The sequence below is a fragment of the Uloborus diversus genome, chromosome 10, assembly GCF_026930045.1.
Source record: "Uloborus diversus isolate 005 chromosome 10, Udiv.v.3.1, whole genome shotgun sequence".
Lineage (NCBI taxonomy): Eukaryota > Metazoa > Arthropoda > Arachnida > Araneae > Uloboridae > Uloborus > Uloborus diversus.
Window position 1 is genome coordinate 129,402,376 of NC_072740.1, and position 18,734 is coordinate 129,421,109.

The 18,734-nt window shown below is 32.0% G+C and overlaps 1 protein-coding gene across 2 annotated transcripts in view; it reads right to left on the bottom strand.

The window, feature by feature from the left end:
* Positions 1–18,734, bottom strand: part of LOC129231334 (E3 ubiquitin-protein ligase HECTD1-like) — a gene marked incomplete at its 3' end in the record, with an annotated part of 223,648 nt that overhangs the window by 127,104 nt on the left and 77,810 nt on the right. For both annotated transcript variants that reach the window (XM_054865623.1, XM_054865622.1), the window contains 3 exon segments: positions 1,341–1,516; positions 4,821–5,046; positions 9,658–9,828. In XM_054865623.1, coding sequence (XP_054721598.1) covers positions 1,341–1,516; positions 4,821–5,046; positions 9,658–9,828 — 573 coding nt within the window.

Here is an 18,734-nt window from a genome sequence, read left to right on the forward strand (position 1 = left end):
ATATTTATTTGGGAATAACAAATTGTAGTATTGGTGCTTTAATATTCATTGCAGATAAAACCCATTCTGAAGTGCTAATATATAGATATATTCTGAATGTTTGTTTCAAAATTTGTGAAATGATCTTTACAACGCAAAATATAATCCTATCAACGCAAAAATATAAATCCTATATAACGCAAAAGCTGTGGTCCCAAGGTGTGCGTTATAATGGTTTTCTACTGTATTTCAACCTAATTGTTCTGTTTCTATAATTGATGTCACTGATAGATACATTATGCACATAAAATACATGATTTGTAATTTTTTTTTAAAATCTTTAAACAAATATGCATCGATCTTTTGATTTTTAAAGTTCTGTAATGTACATCAGACTTGTGGTTCATTTGTTAATAATGTAAAATACTTTCCATGTTTTAGAATACGTGATTTAATTTAACTTTTATTTTTTACATTTATCGTAAAAAACTGTGATTATGAAGAAATTAATTTACAAGAATTTATTCTTTGTTATTTGTAATTAATAATGTTTGAACTATCACAGTAAATTATTTCTTTGATTATTTATACCAAGGCCCATTTACGTATTGCATTTTTTATAATAAAGATTTTCAAACAATATTCTACTATAGAAATCTCTACGCATGAGGAAATGAAATTACAACATTTTACTCTTAATTATTTAATTAATTACGAAGAAATTAGGTAAATATGAATATTAAACATTCCTTAACAATAAATTGATAAAATCTTCACTATTTTCCTAAAATAAAATTGTATTTCTAACAAATAATATTTAAACCAAATAAACCCGATTTAAATAAAATAAAAAAAAAAGTTTTTTTTTTAATGGTTTTTTCTACCAACCCTGGCAAAGGGTCTATTTGTAGAGTAAAAAATTTCAAGAAAAGCAATGATTAAGTGAAAAGTCTAGAAACAGGACTGATTTTTCTTTTGAATGAACCCCTAAATATAATAGTATATTTAAAAATTTCTCCTCATCAGAAACACTTTTTGGTAAAAAGTTCTTTTTTTTTAAATTTCCTTAAAAACGAAAATATAATAATAATTAAAACAACTTTAAAGTGAAAAATGGATATTTGTCAGCAATTTTTTTATAATGAAAGATGATAATAAAAATTGAAAGATGGAAATTTTGTCAGCAATTTTTTTCATAAGACAGAATTTCTATCCTCAAGATGGAAAAGTGGTACCCATGAGTTACATAGCCTTCATCTTTTGTATCACTTTAAATAGAATGATGATGCTTGAAACTAAAAGGAAGTCAATTTTCAGTTTAAACATTATTGGTTACATTGTACACATCAAATAATACATACTTGCTGACCATCAGAATTGTGTATACATATTTCACCATCCCTTTTGCAAAATAAAGACCAGTTTCCAACAACTAATCTAGTAGCACCAGGAATAGACAAAATAGGTTGACTAGGCGAGCCGGTTTTGACCTGGCTTCTTGCTCGTTGTAACTTCTCAAGGAATTCCCCTCGGTTCTCTAAAAATTATTTTAAAAAATTAAAGGTTTTTTTTTAATGGTTAGCTTAAAATATTTTTTATATTCTAACAATCAAAGTCAGCTTTTCTTGATAGAGCATTAAACGGAAGGATTGTGTAAAAAAATGCTTAGCACTAAAAACAAGTGTAAATTAGAAAGGAAATAATTCTTTCCAAGAAAATTGCTTTATTTTATCCAAATGCTGTCTTAACATAGACATACAAGACAAAAACTGACATAAAAATGAGAAACAATAGGAAAAATTCATACTGAATAACCAATCAACAAGCATGCATAAAGATATAAATACTCGTGCCTGAAAAATGTGTTAAAGCACTTTCATAGAAAAACTAAGTTATGTACTCCTTAGAGAGCATGCATGATATTGTGCACTATCTGAGTGAGAAAAATATACTGACTTCAGCGACATAAAGCACTGTAAAAACTTTTCTATCTAGACTCAGACATGTGACTCAAAACTATGTATACTTTTATTCATGCGTCCCAATTAGATTTTTAACAAATACTATGCACATTGACCATAAAAATATATAAAAAAATTAAATGTACAGTAAACTCTTGGTTAATCGACGGTCAGATTATCCATGTCTTCTTTTTTTAAACTGTCCTTAAATGTTTTTTAAACTTACGATTGTGTTATGGTTTGTTTTACCTTTTCATATATTTTTTACATTCATGTTTAGTAGAGGAAATGTAGCACACAAGCTCACAAACAAGATTTCAACCATGTGCAGAAGAAAACTTGGTCAAAAACATGCATTTTGAAAAGGCTTTGTGCCAAACAACTTTCAAGGGAAAACGAGAAAAAAAAATTAAGTAGTCCCAACCGATCCCTATAACACACTCTTTTATACAGTTAGATATTTTTGTGTTCCCAGATCAACAGGACATTGCTAATTTCGATCACTGTAAAAAATTCCAGTTCCTTTGTCTAATTTCCTAAATAGCATTTCCTTACCTCTTATATTCTATGCATAACTGAAATAAATACAGAGATGACAACAAATGTGAAATGTTCCAAATGTGAATTTCCATTTCATTCAAATGGATTTGTTTATGTATCTTTGATTTCAAAAAGTTACACACTATTGTATACTCTAGTACTATTGTATTGAATAACATAGTAAAAATCTTAAAATTGACTTCAGAATTTACATTGCAGACAAAAAACTTACCCACCTACTTGATTTGATTACTGACAAAATGAAAATTGTTTTTGTTTGAGACTAAAATCTGTTTGCACAGATTAACAGCTCTGTAAAATCGATCTGCAAAGTTATTGCAGACATACAAATCTGTAGGTTGTAACCCAGTGGTTAACCCGTACGGGGTGAACAACGTAAATATGCATCAACGATGGTTGCTCTTCAAAAACGAATGACACTGCCTTGCATTACAAATCCTAATCTTCGGGTTGATTGACACACATTCGCGTCATCGTTTTGGAACGTAATATTTACCATCATATTGCATTACTTATCCATGATCCATTCAAAATATTGGGTCTTGTTTATTAGTATTTCTCTCTCTGACGTCAGAATGGGGTCTGTCAAGTGTCTGTAATTTATTGGATTTCATGTAAAAATATATAAACATATGCTAGCAAGTGAAAAGGCAAATTCATACTCATTTTGAAGTGGGGGTATGGGGTTTTATTGGAGATTTACTAGCAAGTGTTTTAGTTTCAGATTCATTTGTGTAGCCATTACTAGAAAAAAGTATTATCTTTCTGAGGAGGAAATTTCTAAAGTTATGAATGATCATCTATGGATCTTTCGGACTATCACAGTGAAACAACTACAAATTTTTCCAGTTCTTCATACACATGTGATGCAGTGAGCAGCAAAGATGTAAGTGGACATTTTCAAGAATAGAGTAAAATGTGTTTCAAGATAAGGTCCTAGGTAGGGGCACATTGAAATTTTTTTCAAAATCATGCTGTATAGCCACAACTACCAGAGCTACTAGCACTATTTCTTGCCCCAAGACAGAGTAGAGGTTCACCTACCATTTGTACTGGTTATCTCCAAATTTTTGATTTTGTTACATCCCTTTGCTTCCCACTGCCTCATGTGTAGTTTGCTCAAAGCACAAAAAAAGACCTGACACTACCAATGAATGTAAAATACGCAATGTTTGTCTCTGCATTGATACATGCTTTGAAATTTTAAACACAGCTTCGAAATATTAATTATTACAATATATCTTCAAGGATTTCATAACAAGTGTAAATATTTTGAATGTTTTGTAATAAAATTTAGTGTTTAACTTCGGTACTTCTAGTTATAGTAAAAAAATATATGTATATCCTATTTTTATTGATAAGTATCAATTATCTTTTGTTATGATCGAAATTATTCTATATTTAATCATATATTAAAAATGATTTCATTTCTGTGTAAAGTGTACATTTTATCTATTATTACAAAACGAGTACTTCAGGAAATTGTGTTTAGTGATAGCCATAAACGTCTATGTTTTATATTCTCATCATTTTATCTAAGTTACTTTAATGCTTACTCACTTGTTTAACTTTAACTGGTAAAAATCATAAGTAGGTCATCCCATAAACGGACATTAGAATGGGATACTGTAAATTTCCTATCCTTCGATGATCGGAGATCTGTGTTGAAATAGTTAATGAGTTTTCACCAGGACAGGACGTAGAAGGTGACACAATATCCCAAAGCGCGGAAAAAAAGAAATGTTTGAGAAGTTTGAAGTGTGAGCGGCATGTGTACTTCGTAAGTGACGTAGGGCCTAGTGCCGGGGCTCCATATAAGCTGAAGGCTGGGCGATGGATCGGCACTTCTTCATTTTTCTACTGCTGCTTCTTTTTGGATTGTGTTTGCTCTTCTGAGCGCGGCCGTTGGAGATTGTTTTTTTCAGCAAGCGGCCTGATAGTTGCAGACTTAGTAATGGTGATTAATTTCGGGCGTTGATCTTAAGATGTTGTTAGTAATTTACCTGTAATATTGCTTTTAACATATTTTAGAATATACCAATGTTTTAATTTACATTTGTTAACCCTAAATAAAAGTTACTTGTTAATCATGACTTAATGCTCTTAAAAGGATACTTCAGCATATCAATTAGGCTTGAGGGGGAGGGGAATGCCTAGGCCAGTAAGCATAGTCTGTGTGAAAGAGCTGCTATACCTAGGGTGTGCTATCTTCCGCGGGCTGCCGTCCCACACGGGTTAAGAAGTTGAATTCAAAAGTAAGGTTAACACACCAGTAGCAGTAAAACATGAAAAAAAATTTCACTAATTGCAGAAAAATACCTGAGCTATCAGATCCATTCTCAGGGCTCCCACTTGAATACATTGTAGCTAATTTTCCATCTAAAATAAAACGAAACCAACCATTGCTACCATTTGAAAGTTCTAATGCTGCTGCATCACTCCATAAATACAAGCAATCTCTTCCTCGGACAATGCTCCAATCCCTCCAATGATAAGGTTTTCCAGGAAGAATCTCCTTAGCATCTTCCATTAGAAAATCATCATCCTACCAAGAAGCAATGAGCTGCATAAATATCTTACGAAATTAGTTTTACAAATCTAATAAGTAACAACCTTATTATAGTATGCATATAATACTAAGCAAAAAAAAAAAAAAAAAAAACATGGCTAACCAGAATCTTGTTATTGGGTTCATACTCCAAAATAGGAATTCAAAAAACAGCACTTTAAAGCATGCTATTAATTTCTCTAACTATGGGAAATTAACCTTTGGGTTCTTGACAAATCATAAAATTTTCATACTTTATGTCAGGGTTTGAAAATAGCATTATATTTTCGAAAATATCTGATATTTTGATATACATCCGATATTTTTAACCAGCACAAACTTAAATATTTAAATAGTAACTGCTTCCTCAAATCACTATTGTTTATTTTCTTGCATTATTATTACTATAATGCATCAGTTTTAAAGTTAATGTTTCTTTCATTATTTATATTCATAATTATACATTTTATCTAAAATTTTACATATTTTAAATGCTATTTAAATTGAAATGACATTTACAATTTTTGTGTAATGTAATAATTTAATGAATTAGAAATAAAATATAATGTAACTGATTTTGATACTGGCTATTGTATTGGATTTTGACTTTTATATTCATGTTCTCTGTAAAAGTGATCACATATATATAGGTAACAGGTCATAATAATGTAAACACTTGAGATTTATAAAGAATTCTTTATTAGTATGGTGTAGGACCACTTTTGGCACTTAATACAGCTTAGATTCACCAAGGAATCGGTTTTCTACAAGTGTTGAATAGCGTTTAGCGGAATTTCGTACCATTCTTCATGGAGATATTGTGAAAGCTCTGGAAGAGATGATAGTGGAGGATATCGAGTGCTCTAAAATAGACCATAACGGTATTAAGGTCAGATGACTGTGCTGGCTAAGACAGATGTTTAACTTCATCCTCGTGTTCATCAAACCAGATTGGACAAGCCTCGCTGTGATAAGTGCATTATTATCTTGAAAAAATCTTATCTCCTACAGGAAACAAAATTTGCATCATAGGACAGATCTGGTCAGCTAAAATGTCTCTATACTCTCCCCAGTGGACCTCTTCTTTAGGGTTGTGACTGGTCCAGAGCAAAACCTTGACATGGCTGTCCATATCATCAGATTCTCCTCCATGCTTGACAGTTGGAAGGAGAGAATTGAGATCATACGCTTGTGCTGGTGTCCGCCAAACGTGCACCCGTCCTGTAATACGGAAAAGTGAAAGACTATTCCTCAGAATAAATTACTATCTCCCACTCATCAATTAATGGGAATTGCTACTCTGTCGTAAATGTTCTGTTTAAATGATAGTGCCTTCTAACTAATCACTGATACTGGTGAATTCAGATGATGATTGAGCTTTGTGGTCACTTTTGCTGCTGTTGTTTGCTTTCTAGAAATTACAATCCGCTTCAATATCATCAGTCTCTTTCACCGAGCTTCTTTTCCATCCTCTATTTTGCTTTCCCGAACTTGTCTTACCACGCTGTGAGTATGCTGTCATGACTTCAGATATTGTACCTCTAGAAACGCCAAAAAGTCGAGATGTTTCAGTCACACTTACTCCAGCTAGATACGCTCCAACAATTTGGCCTCTTTGAATATTGGAGAGGTGCCACATTTCATGCACTTGAAAAAAATCCAAGACTTTCAGAACTTCAATTAAGCTACCATATACTACCAGAATATATACATAGTTATTTCTAAAAAAATCTGGAAGATATCTTTATTTTTTAATGCGTACAAAGCACATTCAAAAATGTCATTTATTCACAGGTGTTTCCATTATTTTGATAACTACTAGTACATGTGTCCAGTAAAAAACAGAATCATGTTTATAAATATAAAATATTTTGTAAAATTTAAACATGAAAAAGTTATTTAAAACCATACATTATTTTTAGAACAATATTGTAATATGTGATGTTTATAAGAATTTAGAATTTATGTTTTACTTTTAATTTCTATTAATTTTAAATGAATTACTTAAGCATTAGCTACTCATTTTTCTTTCGTCAACTATTTTTATGAATTTTATATATATCAGAAATAAAAATATATGGATTAATTAGTACACATCGATAAGACATTTTCCAGACCAACTTTTGAAATTCAACTAGGCATTTTTAATCTACATTAGTATTGTTACTTTACTAATCATTTTATGAATGAAAAATAAAGAATGAATATTATATTATTTACACTATATTATATTTTTTAATATGCTATATAAATACAGTAAACGCCGCTTAATGTGATCACTTTGGAACAAATACAATTTGATAACAATAACAAACTGATAACTATAACCGAAAAGAATCCAAGAGACAAAAAATAATGTCGTTGTTTTTTTCAATTAAAAAGCATTTATTTTTGCAACTGCAAATTAGAATTACAATGACTCAACTAAACGCAGTTTCAAAATATAAATTACTACATTAGCAGAGTGGAAATATCTGAAGCATAAAAGGGAAAACTAAAATATGTAATTTCGAAACACATAGTTATAGGCGAAATAAAATATGACCGTTTACTCACGCATCCTCTTCCCTGATTTGTAAACCACAGTTTAAAAGGAGATTCAATTACCAGCATAGTTTCGCTTGTTGTTTAAATTTTCATTTAGCTTTGCTTTGTTTTCAATCTCGTCTCAATTCTTTAAGAGCTTACAAAGTAATGGCTGAGAATTTTTTTAGACATGCTGAAGCATTTCTTTAACTCAGCATGGGTAAACTGACGAAGCGTTTTAAAATGTCAATTTTCTCTCTGACTATTAGATCATGGCGCTCTTCCTCCACGGATAAAATGTTTGGCCATTTAGAGTGAAGTTTTTAAGGTAACTGGACAGGGAGAAAATGTCTTCAGCTTTACTAAAAGAAGGAACTTTATTTTTTCCGGAAGCTACATTAATTTTCTCACTCAAAGTGTGAGGAGTTCACCACCTGCAACCATAGAGCTCCTACATCCATGCCTGCAACATGTAAAGCGATTGAAGTTTTTCATCTGCAAATGAAAGGCATCATAAAGGGAGTTTGGTCACTGAGGACGAACTTCTTGTTTCTTGCAGAAAGAGTTTGCATTGATATTGAAAACCCCAAAATGCATCACAGAAAGTTAGTCTTGTCAGGGTTTGTCATTGTATTTCTGTTAATTGATGAACAAAAGCGGGGGGAAAATGTGACTAATAAACTGACTAGGACCAGCCTAGGTGGGCAAAGAACCTGTTGCTGGTCGTCGTATTGGCATTTGTAAAATAAACAATCTCTACTTTGAAATGCAGGCAGTAAGTTCTACACTGGCCCTCAGTGCACTGAGATACAAGTCCCTAAAAAGTGCATTTTTTATCATATTTTGATGACAAAACTGCTATTTTTTGCAGCAGTGAGCATTAACCATGCATTTAATGAGCCTATTTAATAACATATACATCACTACACAAATTGCTCGCTTAACTATAGTTGAACCTCAGTGCATGAAACCAGGAACCCACAAACATGACACATTTTCACTTTCTTCGGCACAGTTTAGCCACCCCTGCCAGAGTCCACTGAAGGTCAGTCATAAAATTTACGATATATTTCATTTGAGGCACTAAATATCATGTTGTAATCACACAGATTACTTTTGCTGATGCTCAATGCACAGAGTTAACTGAATATTAAAAAACGTTGATTTGAGAAAAACCCTACGTTGAGACCAACTTTTGGAATTTTTGTAGGTCACAATTTTTTTTGGAAAAAAAGAAAAAATATGTGTCTTTGAAAATCATTCAAAGATACCACTGTAAAATTTTTAGCGAAATCAAAAATGGCATGTATCTGACCTGCCTGACTCTTATAAAAACTGGTTCTTAAGTTGCGGGTTTTTTTTCCAGCAGTAACAAGTCATTTTATTCTAAATGATGTGCCCATCATCCAAGTTAGCAATTCTGCTTATTTTTTTGTTAAGGAGACACATCTTTAAATGTTAAGTATCCTTCTTATTTTTTTCATTCTAAAGTAAATTTGGTTTTAACTTTGGTTTAATGTAGTGCATAATATAATGTTTCAATGAAAAAACAAACTTTTTCTTAGACTCTAATGATTTTAAAAGGGGTGGCCGATCACTGAAAATTGAAAGCAGGGGAAAAAGTGTTGAGGTAGCAATATCAAGCTGCAGGTAATAGCATTTTCAGAGAAATCCATAATAACATCGGTGCTGGTTATTTTGATTCTGCTGTGATAAAAGAAACAAGCCAAGTTATGAAAACCAAGTTCTTTTAAGGAAACAATCACGTGCTATATTGGGTAGCATAACAAAAAAAAGCTATTATTTTGATTTCAGATTTGCTTTTAGAATAAATAATTTGTGAAAGATCTGTTTTAGTTGATTAGAATTTTGTGAAGGGCCCCTTTGGTTGATCACAATTTTGAAAAAGATCTGTTTTGTTGATTGAATTTTTGTGAAGGATTAACGGACCCATTGACGGTCCCAAATTTCGTCTCGCCAAACCCCTGGAAGCTGAAGACTATAAAAGTCTTCTATTGGAAGTTCTGAGATGCTCTATATTAACTGGAAAAAAAAATGTAGGAGTAAGAATCAATTATTCACCCCGCTATCTTTAATTTTCTTATTTTCATCATCACTGTCGCTTGGACCAGCCAATGCCAGAACCTTCGTAAAAACACCAAGACGAGCAAAGTGATCTAAATATATTTCTCTTCCTTTCAACATTAAATCATGAATAACATTTAAGGTCTGCAGCAATACATCATCTTCTTCCTAAAAAAACAAATCATAAATGAATAAAAAATATTTCATTAAATTTAAATATGTTAATTTTTAAAACAAGAAGAGCAGAATGTCAAATTTATGTGTGGTTGCAAGCAACACAAGAGCATTTAACTTTTTTATTTGCCATGATTATAGAACGATAGCATTTTTTATTTTATACATTCATAATTAAACTATTTTATTAGCCATTACCTATGTTTTGCCAAGATTTAAGTATTTTATAAAATACAGTGAGGGCCGGATATCTGAATCAGTTTTTAATTGAATCAGCTGCTGTAATGAATCAAATCCACAAAAATTGAACGAAATCTAGCTTTAACATTGAAAAGCTGCCGGATATTTGAATCAAATATGCTGCTTAAATGAATCAAGAGTATGTGATTAACCACTTCCTAGAAATATGTGGTGCATCAGAGCAGTCTTTTTGTATTTTTTTAACTTTTATTTTAGTAAAATGAGGGGGGGGGGGTTTTGGAAACAACAAGATAGAAAGATACATGGTGTTGATGCGACCTCAGCGCTCCAGGCTTTATTATGAATTGCATTAACATAGGAACAATGAGGTACAAATTGTGATTCCTATAATTAGTTTTATGACATTGAATAAAAAGAATCTAGATTAGTTAATACATATTTTTAGCGATCAACAGCAGATGAAGTTTTTAAAGCAGATAAATTAAAATTTGAATGTTGTATTGCTTTTTCACACTGTTTTACAATAAAGTTCTTTACCCTTTTCTGGCGTGAGTTTTTAAAAACTTTGAAATATTGGGAAAAAGCATAATGTAGGAGTGGGTGTGATTGATTCATCTAGACACAGATTTCACAAAAAAAAAAAAAGAAAAAATTTTTTTTTGCAGTGGGTGGTGTCTGCAACTGTCAACACTGTCTAGAGAAGGAAAAAATAGTACTGAACCATTTAAAAATGAATTAAAATCTTTTACAATGTATTTGAACAAATCAGGGAAAGTAAAGAACAATGGTCAACTGTTTCAGAACAAAATAAAAAATTTAAAATTTTACAAAAATTTATATTTTGGAGATCAAAGGTTGGGGAGATTTTAACAAGAAATTTAGACATCAGAAAAAGCCATTTTTGTACTGCTGCCATCCATAAGCGTTAAAGAGAACAAAATACTACCTCTAGAGCAGTTTTTGTGGTTTTAGAGAGGATAAATTTTTTTAGAAATTTTTTAACAGGTGTCTCTTTTTTGTGACCACTGAGCCTGAAAGGGTAAAATAATCAAAGAATTAAAAATTTTGAGTGAACAGCATACTTTTAACAATTCTTTATTTTGTTTGAATAAGAAATAAGTTATATGAAATTGTCTGTAGAATTCTTACTGGAATAAAAAATTACATTTTTGCCTCATTGAAGAAAATTTGTCTGAAAGAAGCATAATTCAAAAAAGCGGCTGTCACTGTACTTAAGCTTATTCATTTAATAAATGTATTAATATTTTTAATTTAATTCAAAAACAATCATTTAATAGACAATAAAAATAGCATTAACTTCCCTTAATACTTAAAAATAGTTCAAAAAGCAGTGTCAATTTACTAAGCATACACAAACACACACATAAATTGAATCAAGTTGAAAAACATTAAAAAATAATTCCTATGTTTTTTTATATATAAACATGTAACAAGTACTTTTATCTTTCTTTTAAATTACTCTCACTCTAACTTGATTCACAACACCCTCTCCCTCCCCTCAATGTTTAATTTTATAATGAAAAAAAATTCAAACATTTTGGAGCTTACATCATAATGTGCTTTTTTTTTTTTTTTTTTGAACCATGATGAAGATTTTCTATTCTGTAACTGTTATGCTATGAGAGGAATAGAAAGAATGGATAATACTGGGTTTTGCAATGCCATATACTTATTTCAATTATGTTTTTTGTCTGGTTTATTTCATACCAGGTATTATTCATTTTAGGGGTTTCTAAAAAAGCTATTTACCAACTCAAAAAGCAGCAGATTCTAGTTATAAATAGTCATTATCCACAGAACAATTAAAAAGAGAGGGAAAATATTTAAGAGATTGCAGAGTGACAATTAGCCTTTTTATGAATATTCGGGATGGTGGTATGCTTGAAAATTAACAAATCTGCATTATTATCCTAATACTTTTCAATTTTCTTTCTTTAGAAAACTTGCAGGGTTCACACTCAACTTAGTTAAAAGTAAGGAGTTTTGAAGAATTTCATTTTACTTTTTAAGAACTAGTTTCTTGTTTAAAGATGCATGTTTTAAAACGTATTTCAGAAAAATTATTTAAAACTCTTTTATTATTTATTTTGCTTTCATACAATACATTGAATGTGCAACCATACTAAATTTATAGTAAAATATGCATTTACTGCTTCTTAGACTGCAGCAAACTTGGAATAAAATTCAAATATAAGGGGGGAGGGGGGGTACCATTGAAATATATTTTCTTTTGACACTGAATACAAAATAAGTTAAATGATTGAAAATTAGTATTTTCTCAAAAACAAAACATGTACTAAAAATTCCCTAACCAAAAGGATTTTAAAAAATAAATAATTGTTAAAATAAAAATTATAATAAGCCAACTGAAAGTAGTAAAGGCCAAAAAAACTTCCAACTTTAAACATAATTGAAATATTTACAGGATACAAAAGGACAAACTTCAAACACAACAAACAATTTTCAGTGAAGTTTGTGTTTGATTTTGATATATTTTTAAAAAATAAGGTTACTCATACAAGATTGATATACAGAAATTTCAATTTAAATATTAAGGATCCTTTTGTAAAACTCTACAATTTAATCTTCAAAGTGGATCGAAATTTTGTAGCTAATTTCAAAACTTTAACTTTTGTGTGACTAAGGTGATAAACGTAGAAAACTGCCAAATTTTAAGAATTTCTCTTCTAAAAACTATGAAAATTATAATTCTAGGAAATAATGGTACCACTGTTTAGCTATTAAGTTGCTCTTTCATCTATCACATAAAATGTTAATTTATAAATGTTAAGTAATTAATGTCTAAAAATTTTAAAAGTTTAAAAAAATCTAATTTAAATTTTTAAAAAATCCCAACCCTGCCAACTACACATATCACATATGAATTAGAACACTTAAAATAGTTGAAACAAAAATTTATTTCAACCAGCGATTCCATACTTAACTTTCTGATATTCAACACTTTTAAAAGGCATGAATTTTGTTAAAAACTCTTTAATTTAATGATTTTAATGAAAATATAAATATAACTTAATTTCTCTGCCTTTTCACTAGGCATAGTAAGCGTCATAAATGCACGAAATCTTATTCCCACGGTGGATGCAAAGAGATTGCGAGTTTCCAAGTGAAGGCGTTAAAAGTAAAACGAATGGCACAAAGAATTTATCTATGTAAATTATTTTAGAATTGCATTTTAGAGCTCTACAACAAATGCATTATTAATAACAGTTGACATAATTGAAGCAAAATCAAATTAAACCAGCGACTTAGATTTTAACTTTTTGACCCTCAAAGGACACAGAATTTCATTTAAAAATTTTCACTTCATGATTTTTATAAAAATAAAAAGAAACTTTATTTATTTGCCCTCAAAAAATGCATAATAAGTATCAAAAATAAAAATATCATTTGAGTATCTGCGATTGTGGACGAGCCATTGGACGACAAGAAGCTGGACTAGAAGCAGGACTAGAAGCAGGTTAAAGTGTCACCACTGTGGCTGCTGCAACGGGTGTATAAAAAAGTGCCATCTCCCGATGAAAGTTGGCCGCTGAAAGTGGAAATGTTTTGCAAAAGCATGCCTGGGGTTGTGGTAGAAGCAACACACCTTCAAAAGATCGCTATGTACCCCTCATGGCAAAAGAGAACAGAAATTTCACTCCTGGACAGATAGCTGCAAATCTAACAACCTCTACCGGTACGCATGTTTCTGCAAGAACCATCTCGCAGCGAGTAAATAATGTCGGTTTGTATGCACGGAAGCCCGTAAATTGCATCTAAGTTCAACCATGCCATCATCGAGAGAGATTACGCTGGTGTAAGGAACATGTTGGTGGGATCGTCAAAATTGGTCTAGAGTGATGTTCTTTGACGAATCTCGTTTCAGTGTGACAAGTGATTCTGGTCACCAACTACTGTGGAGAGAGCGTGAAACACGTTATGCACAAAAATTTGTTTGCAAACGTGATCGGTATGGCCCAGGCGTCATGGTGTGGGCAGGCATCATGCACAATGGCAGAACACCGCTTCACATTTTTGAATAAGAAAGCGATACGTTGCAAATGTATTGCAGACATGTTATGATGGACCATGTTCGTCTTTTTAGGGGGCTGTACGTCCAGACTTTCTTTTTATAGACGACGATACGCAGCCACATTGGAGCATTGAAGTGTCAGACACACTGCAAAGTGAAAATATTCTCTATATGCAGTAGCCTGCTTACTTTCCCCGACTTAAATCCAATTGAACTTGCCTAGGAGGCTCTTGGAAGACGTGTTGCGCGAAGAACAGTCCCTTCCAGAACAGCACAAGAACTCAAATCCGCATTGAGAGAGGAGTAGAAAAACATTCCCAAGCACTCAAATGATTAGTAGGGAGTATGGAAAACAGATGTAAATTGTGCTTAGTGTCCCTGGTATTCATACATCACATTAAGGTACTCATGTCTCCATCATTCTGACCTAGATCATTTTTTTTTTGTTGTTGTATGAAAATCCTTTAAGTAGGATTATTTTTTTATTTTTAAGTTTTTACTTCATTGATGCAGTAATATCTGTATTATTTTGTACTTATAATAAAGGCACATCCTCCCTACTAAATATATATTTCGTTCTGTTTCTTTAATCATTATCGATTCTTAACTATTCCAAAAAACGTAATTGTTCCTTAGCAATTGTCAAGCAGTGTAAAAAGAATTTATTAAAGCAAAAAAAAAATAGAATGGTGCTTCAACAAGTCTACAAGATGTATATTATTAATAATTATATATATAATCATCAGAAATTTAGAGTAAGGAAAAAAATTTCGGATGTGGGGAAGAAAATACCGGAATTCTGGTAAAATTCGGTATAACGTTTTTATTCGTATCAGATTGATAGAAGAAAATCTTAAGGCTGTTCCGGTAGAAAAACATGCTAAACTTGACTCTTTGGGAACAGCGACAAAAAAAATCTAATCGCCGGATTGCAATGAAACTTTTTACTATATCAGATGAATGTGTAAAAAACAACGTGCATGAAGTAAATTGCTGCTGAGTTACCTACATTTATCACAAAATGATATTAAAAAGTACTTTTTGTCAAATATGAAATATTTCTCTTAAACACATTCATGAAAAATCATCTAAACACAGAGATTCGAGATTTTTTTCTCTGAACTATAGAAACAATGTAGACGCATTGCAATTGAAATATTTTGTAAATATCATTTAAAAAAATTTCAATGCTCACGTGTTCTGAAACTTACTCGATTCTGTCCACTAATCTTATAGTTGCCTAAAGTGCCAATAGATGGCGTCAAAAACTCGAATAAGTAAGGATACGTGAAATTAAGGTCTATTTTATTAATAGTTCGGCTTTTTTCTCATTTTTATGCTAATAAATGATTCCATATGGACCATAAACTTTCTGTAACAAGTTTCATTCCTTCATATTCTTCATAAATCAGTCTAGATTTTTTTTCTCTAAAACCAATTGTTCGTGATCGCGTGGGGATCCCGCCGGACAAATATCGCCATCAGTGAGTTTTGCAGATGAACTAGATTTTTGCGAAAAAGTGAGGCTTTCCATGCGTGTGCCTGAAGTGATGGCCAGTGGTATCGGATGTCAGTGCTTGTAACTTGTGCTCGAGGCGGCAGAGAGAAAAGGGGGAGGGAGGACGTCCCTGTGTGTATTTTCCGTGTTGTTAGAAACAGGTGGGTGAACAAGAAGTGGAGGGTTGGCCTACGAGTGCTCGCCACAGAATCTTTCCTAATCCGCAATGGATATATTTCTAAATTGACGCAACAGAGATCATTAAAAGTTCGTGATATTTTATTTCAACAACGATTTTAACTATTTTTCAAGAAGTAATTAATATTTTCTAATGTTAACGAAGGACAAAGATGATCTGAAAATAGTTCTTATTTAATAAAAAAACCTTGCTCAATCCATTTGCGCAGGTGTGACATCTTTGTGCATATATTTGCCCTTTATAACAAAGAGCAAAGTATTATGTATGATAATATATGAACTTTCAAAAAAAAAAAATTGAACTTGAAAAGTAAAGATTTTTACATATTGTGTGCGTACGCGTAATAGGCTCAAATCATTACCTTGTAGACACGAAACTTTTTTAGAAAGTAGGTACTTCGTATATTATGTAACGTTTAATGGTTTTTATATTTGAATGTATCAAAATTTTAAGACAAAGCTTAAAATTCTGGGAATAAATTGCAAATACAAGCATAAAAATGTCAAATTTGTGCAAATGGATTAAGTAAATCTTCATCTCAATTTTATACTTTAAAGTTTTAGACTTGGAAAAGTAACAGATTAAGTAAACATTATATTGATAAGCGTTTATTTAAATTGCACAGGAAGTATTATAGTGTGATCCGCGAGTTACTGACCATCAGCCAGTAAGTTGAACTAACTTGTAACAAAGGTTTTGATTTGACCATTATGAAGGTTACGTACGATATACTTACAGAGACATCTAGACATCTCCCTATAACATTATCTAAAATTGTCTGAAAGTTCGTTTTTGGAACTTCAATATCGAATTTTTAAGCTTTCAATTTCGGAAAAATTTCACAGGAGTGCCTTTTATTCCTTTTGCATAATTAAAGACCGTACAAACATTCCTTTTCAGGATTTAAATTTAAAAAAAAATTCCGGGTGAGGGTCTCCTATCGTTTCGCCTTGCCATCAAAGATAATCTACTATTCTATTTCTGAAACTTAAATTTCCAAAGTTTCCTTCATATTACCCCCAATCATTTCTCCCCCCCCCCCCCCCAATCAGTAAAACTTGATTAAAATACGTTTTGGAGACTTCAATTCCGGAAAAATTCCGGGGGAGAGGCTACCTATCCAAACATTTGCCTAATATTTAAAGGAACAAACAAAAAATACGAACAAAAAGACTATTTTTTTTAAAAATATTTCTAAAATCCAGGGGGTTCCAATGGCCCCTCCTCACCCTGATTTCCCAAATGACGGACCTAAAATAAACTTTGAAACGAAATCCAGGAAGGATAGATCGTTTTATTGATTTTTAAAATATTTTTGGGGGAATACCCCATTGGATCTCCCTTTTTGCTACATATTTTCCTGGTTTTCACCTCTCTAGCCCTTCCGAAGAATGCTCGTAGTCATAGTATATATTCCATTCTCCTCCAAATAAAAATGATGACAATCAAATGACTACTCATCATCAAAGGGGGGGGGGGAGTTCACTAATCTTGCTAAAACAAAAGGAAAAAAAAACAGTATTTAGTTAAAATTTCATCACGTTTGGGAAGCAGAGAAGTGCTTGAACTAAATCCAATAAGTAACTTTTCTAACTTGGTTGTTCGTTTTCTGCTCAAGTCATTGTGGCAAAACAAGACGCATGTTTTATTCTGATCAACGTTTTGAATACAACCAACTTTAAACTATAATACTCAAAAATATACTGTCGTGAAATGTATGATAAATTTACATTTTCCCCAATCAAAATTGAACATTTATATCTCTCATATACAGTCGGCTTCCGCTCCAAAGCGATTCAACTTACGCCAAATGCCTATAACGCGAGTTTTTCTCGAGTAACGAATGTTAGAGCTAACGCTAATTTCTCACCCACAACACGAAAACTTTTGGAAAGGAATCGTGGCGCAAAATGACGGCTTCGCTATTTACTACTAAATATTAGTTTTGTGAATATACTTTCATCCTTTTAGTATCACTAACTGCTCTAGTTCCCACCCAGCGCTAGTCAAAACATCGCTTTGTTAGTGTGTATAAATAACAACTCCACAATTTTCTTTTAATATTTTAAATTCTAAATATGAAAGGTGATGAAATATTCTGCACCAAAGCACGCTGTTTCATGCTATGTTTGTGAAGATAGAAGGAAAAAGTGAAAATTTGTGACAAGATAACGAATTCTTGAACGCTTGAAACTCTAAAAAATGGTTCGAAGGCAGTGGCGGATTTACCAGGGGGGTGGTGGAGACTACTGCCCCCTCCGTAACTGTCATTTTCGAAAACCAATAATATAGAATTAAAGGAATTACTAGCTTTCGCTATTAATTTCAATCAAGTACATTCCACAAATTTGCTTTAAATTAAGTTGAGACAGTATAGTCGAAGATGGACAGCATTACCCACTTTTTAATTTGAAACCAAAGCTCGCCCCTCCCCTCTTTTTTTGAACATTAATAATTTTTATATTTCTATATGTATCTTCCAACCTTTTTCTTCCATGGACTACACTATACTAGTATGATGATACATTTTGCTATGATTTAGAACAGTGGTTTCTAACCCTGGGGGTGATAGCCCCCAAAAGGGAGATTTAACTCTTGAGGGGGCGATAAGTTTGTGAGGGGCGATAGGGGGTGATTAAAATTTAGAATACAGGCTAAAAGGGGGCAATTGATTCCCTCCCCCCTACATTGTGGGTTGAGGGGAGGAATATGGCTTTCACGTTTTTCAACCGCCACCCCCTTGAAAAGAATGTAAATCCGCCACTGATCGAAGATAGCACAGCAATACTGTATAGTACTATTACAGTGTAGTGCTTTATTATTACTGCATACTGTATGTAACGTACTGTTTTTTTTTTTTTTTTTGTTTTTTTTTCATGTCTCTCTCTCCCATTGATAATTGATATTGTGCATCGTTTGAATACTGCTGTTTTTTTAAAAATACGGTA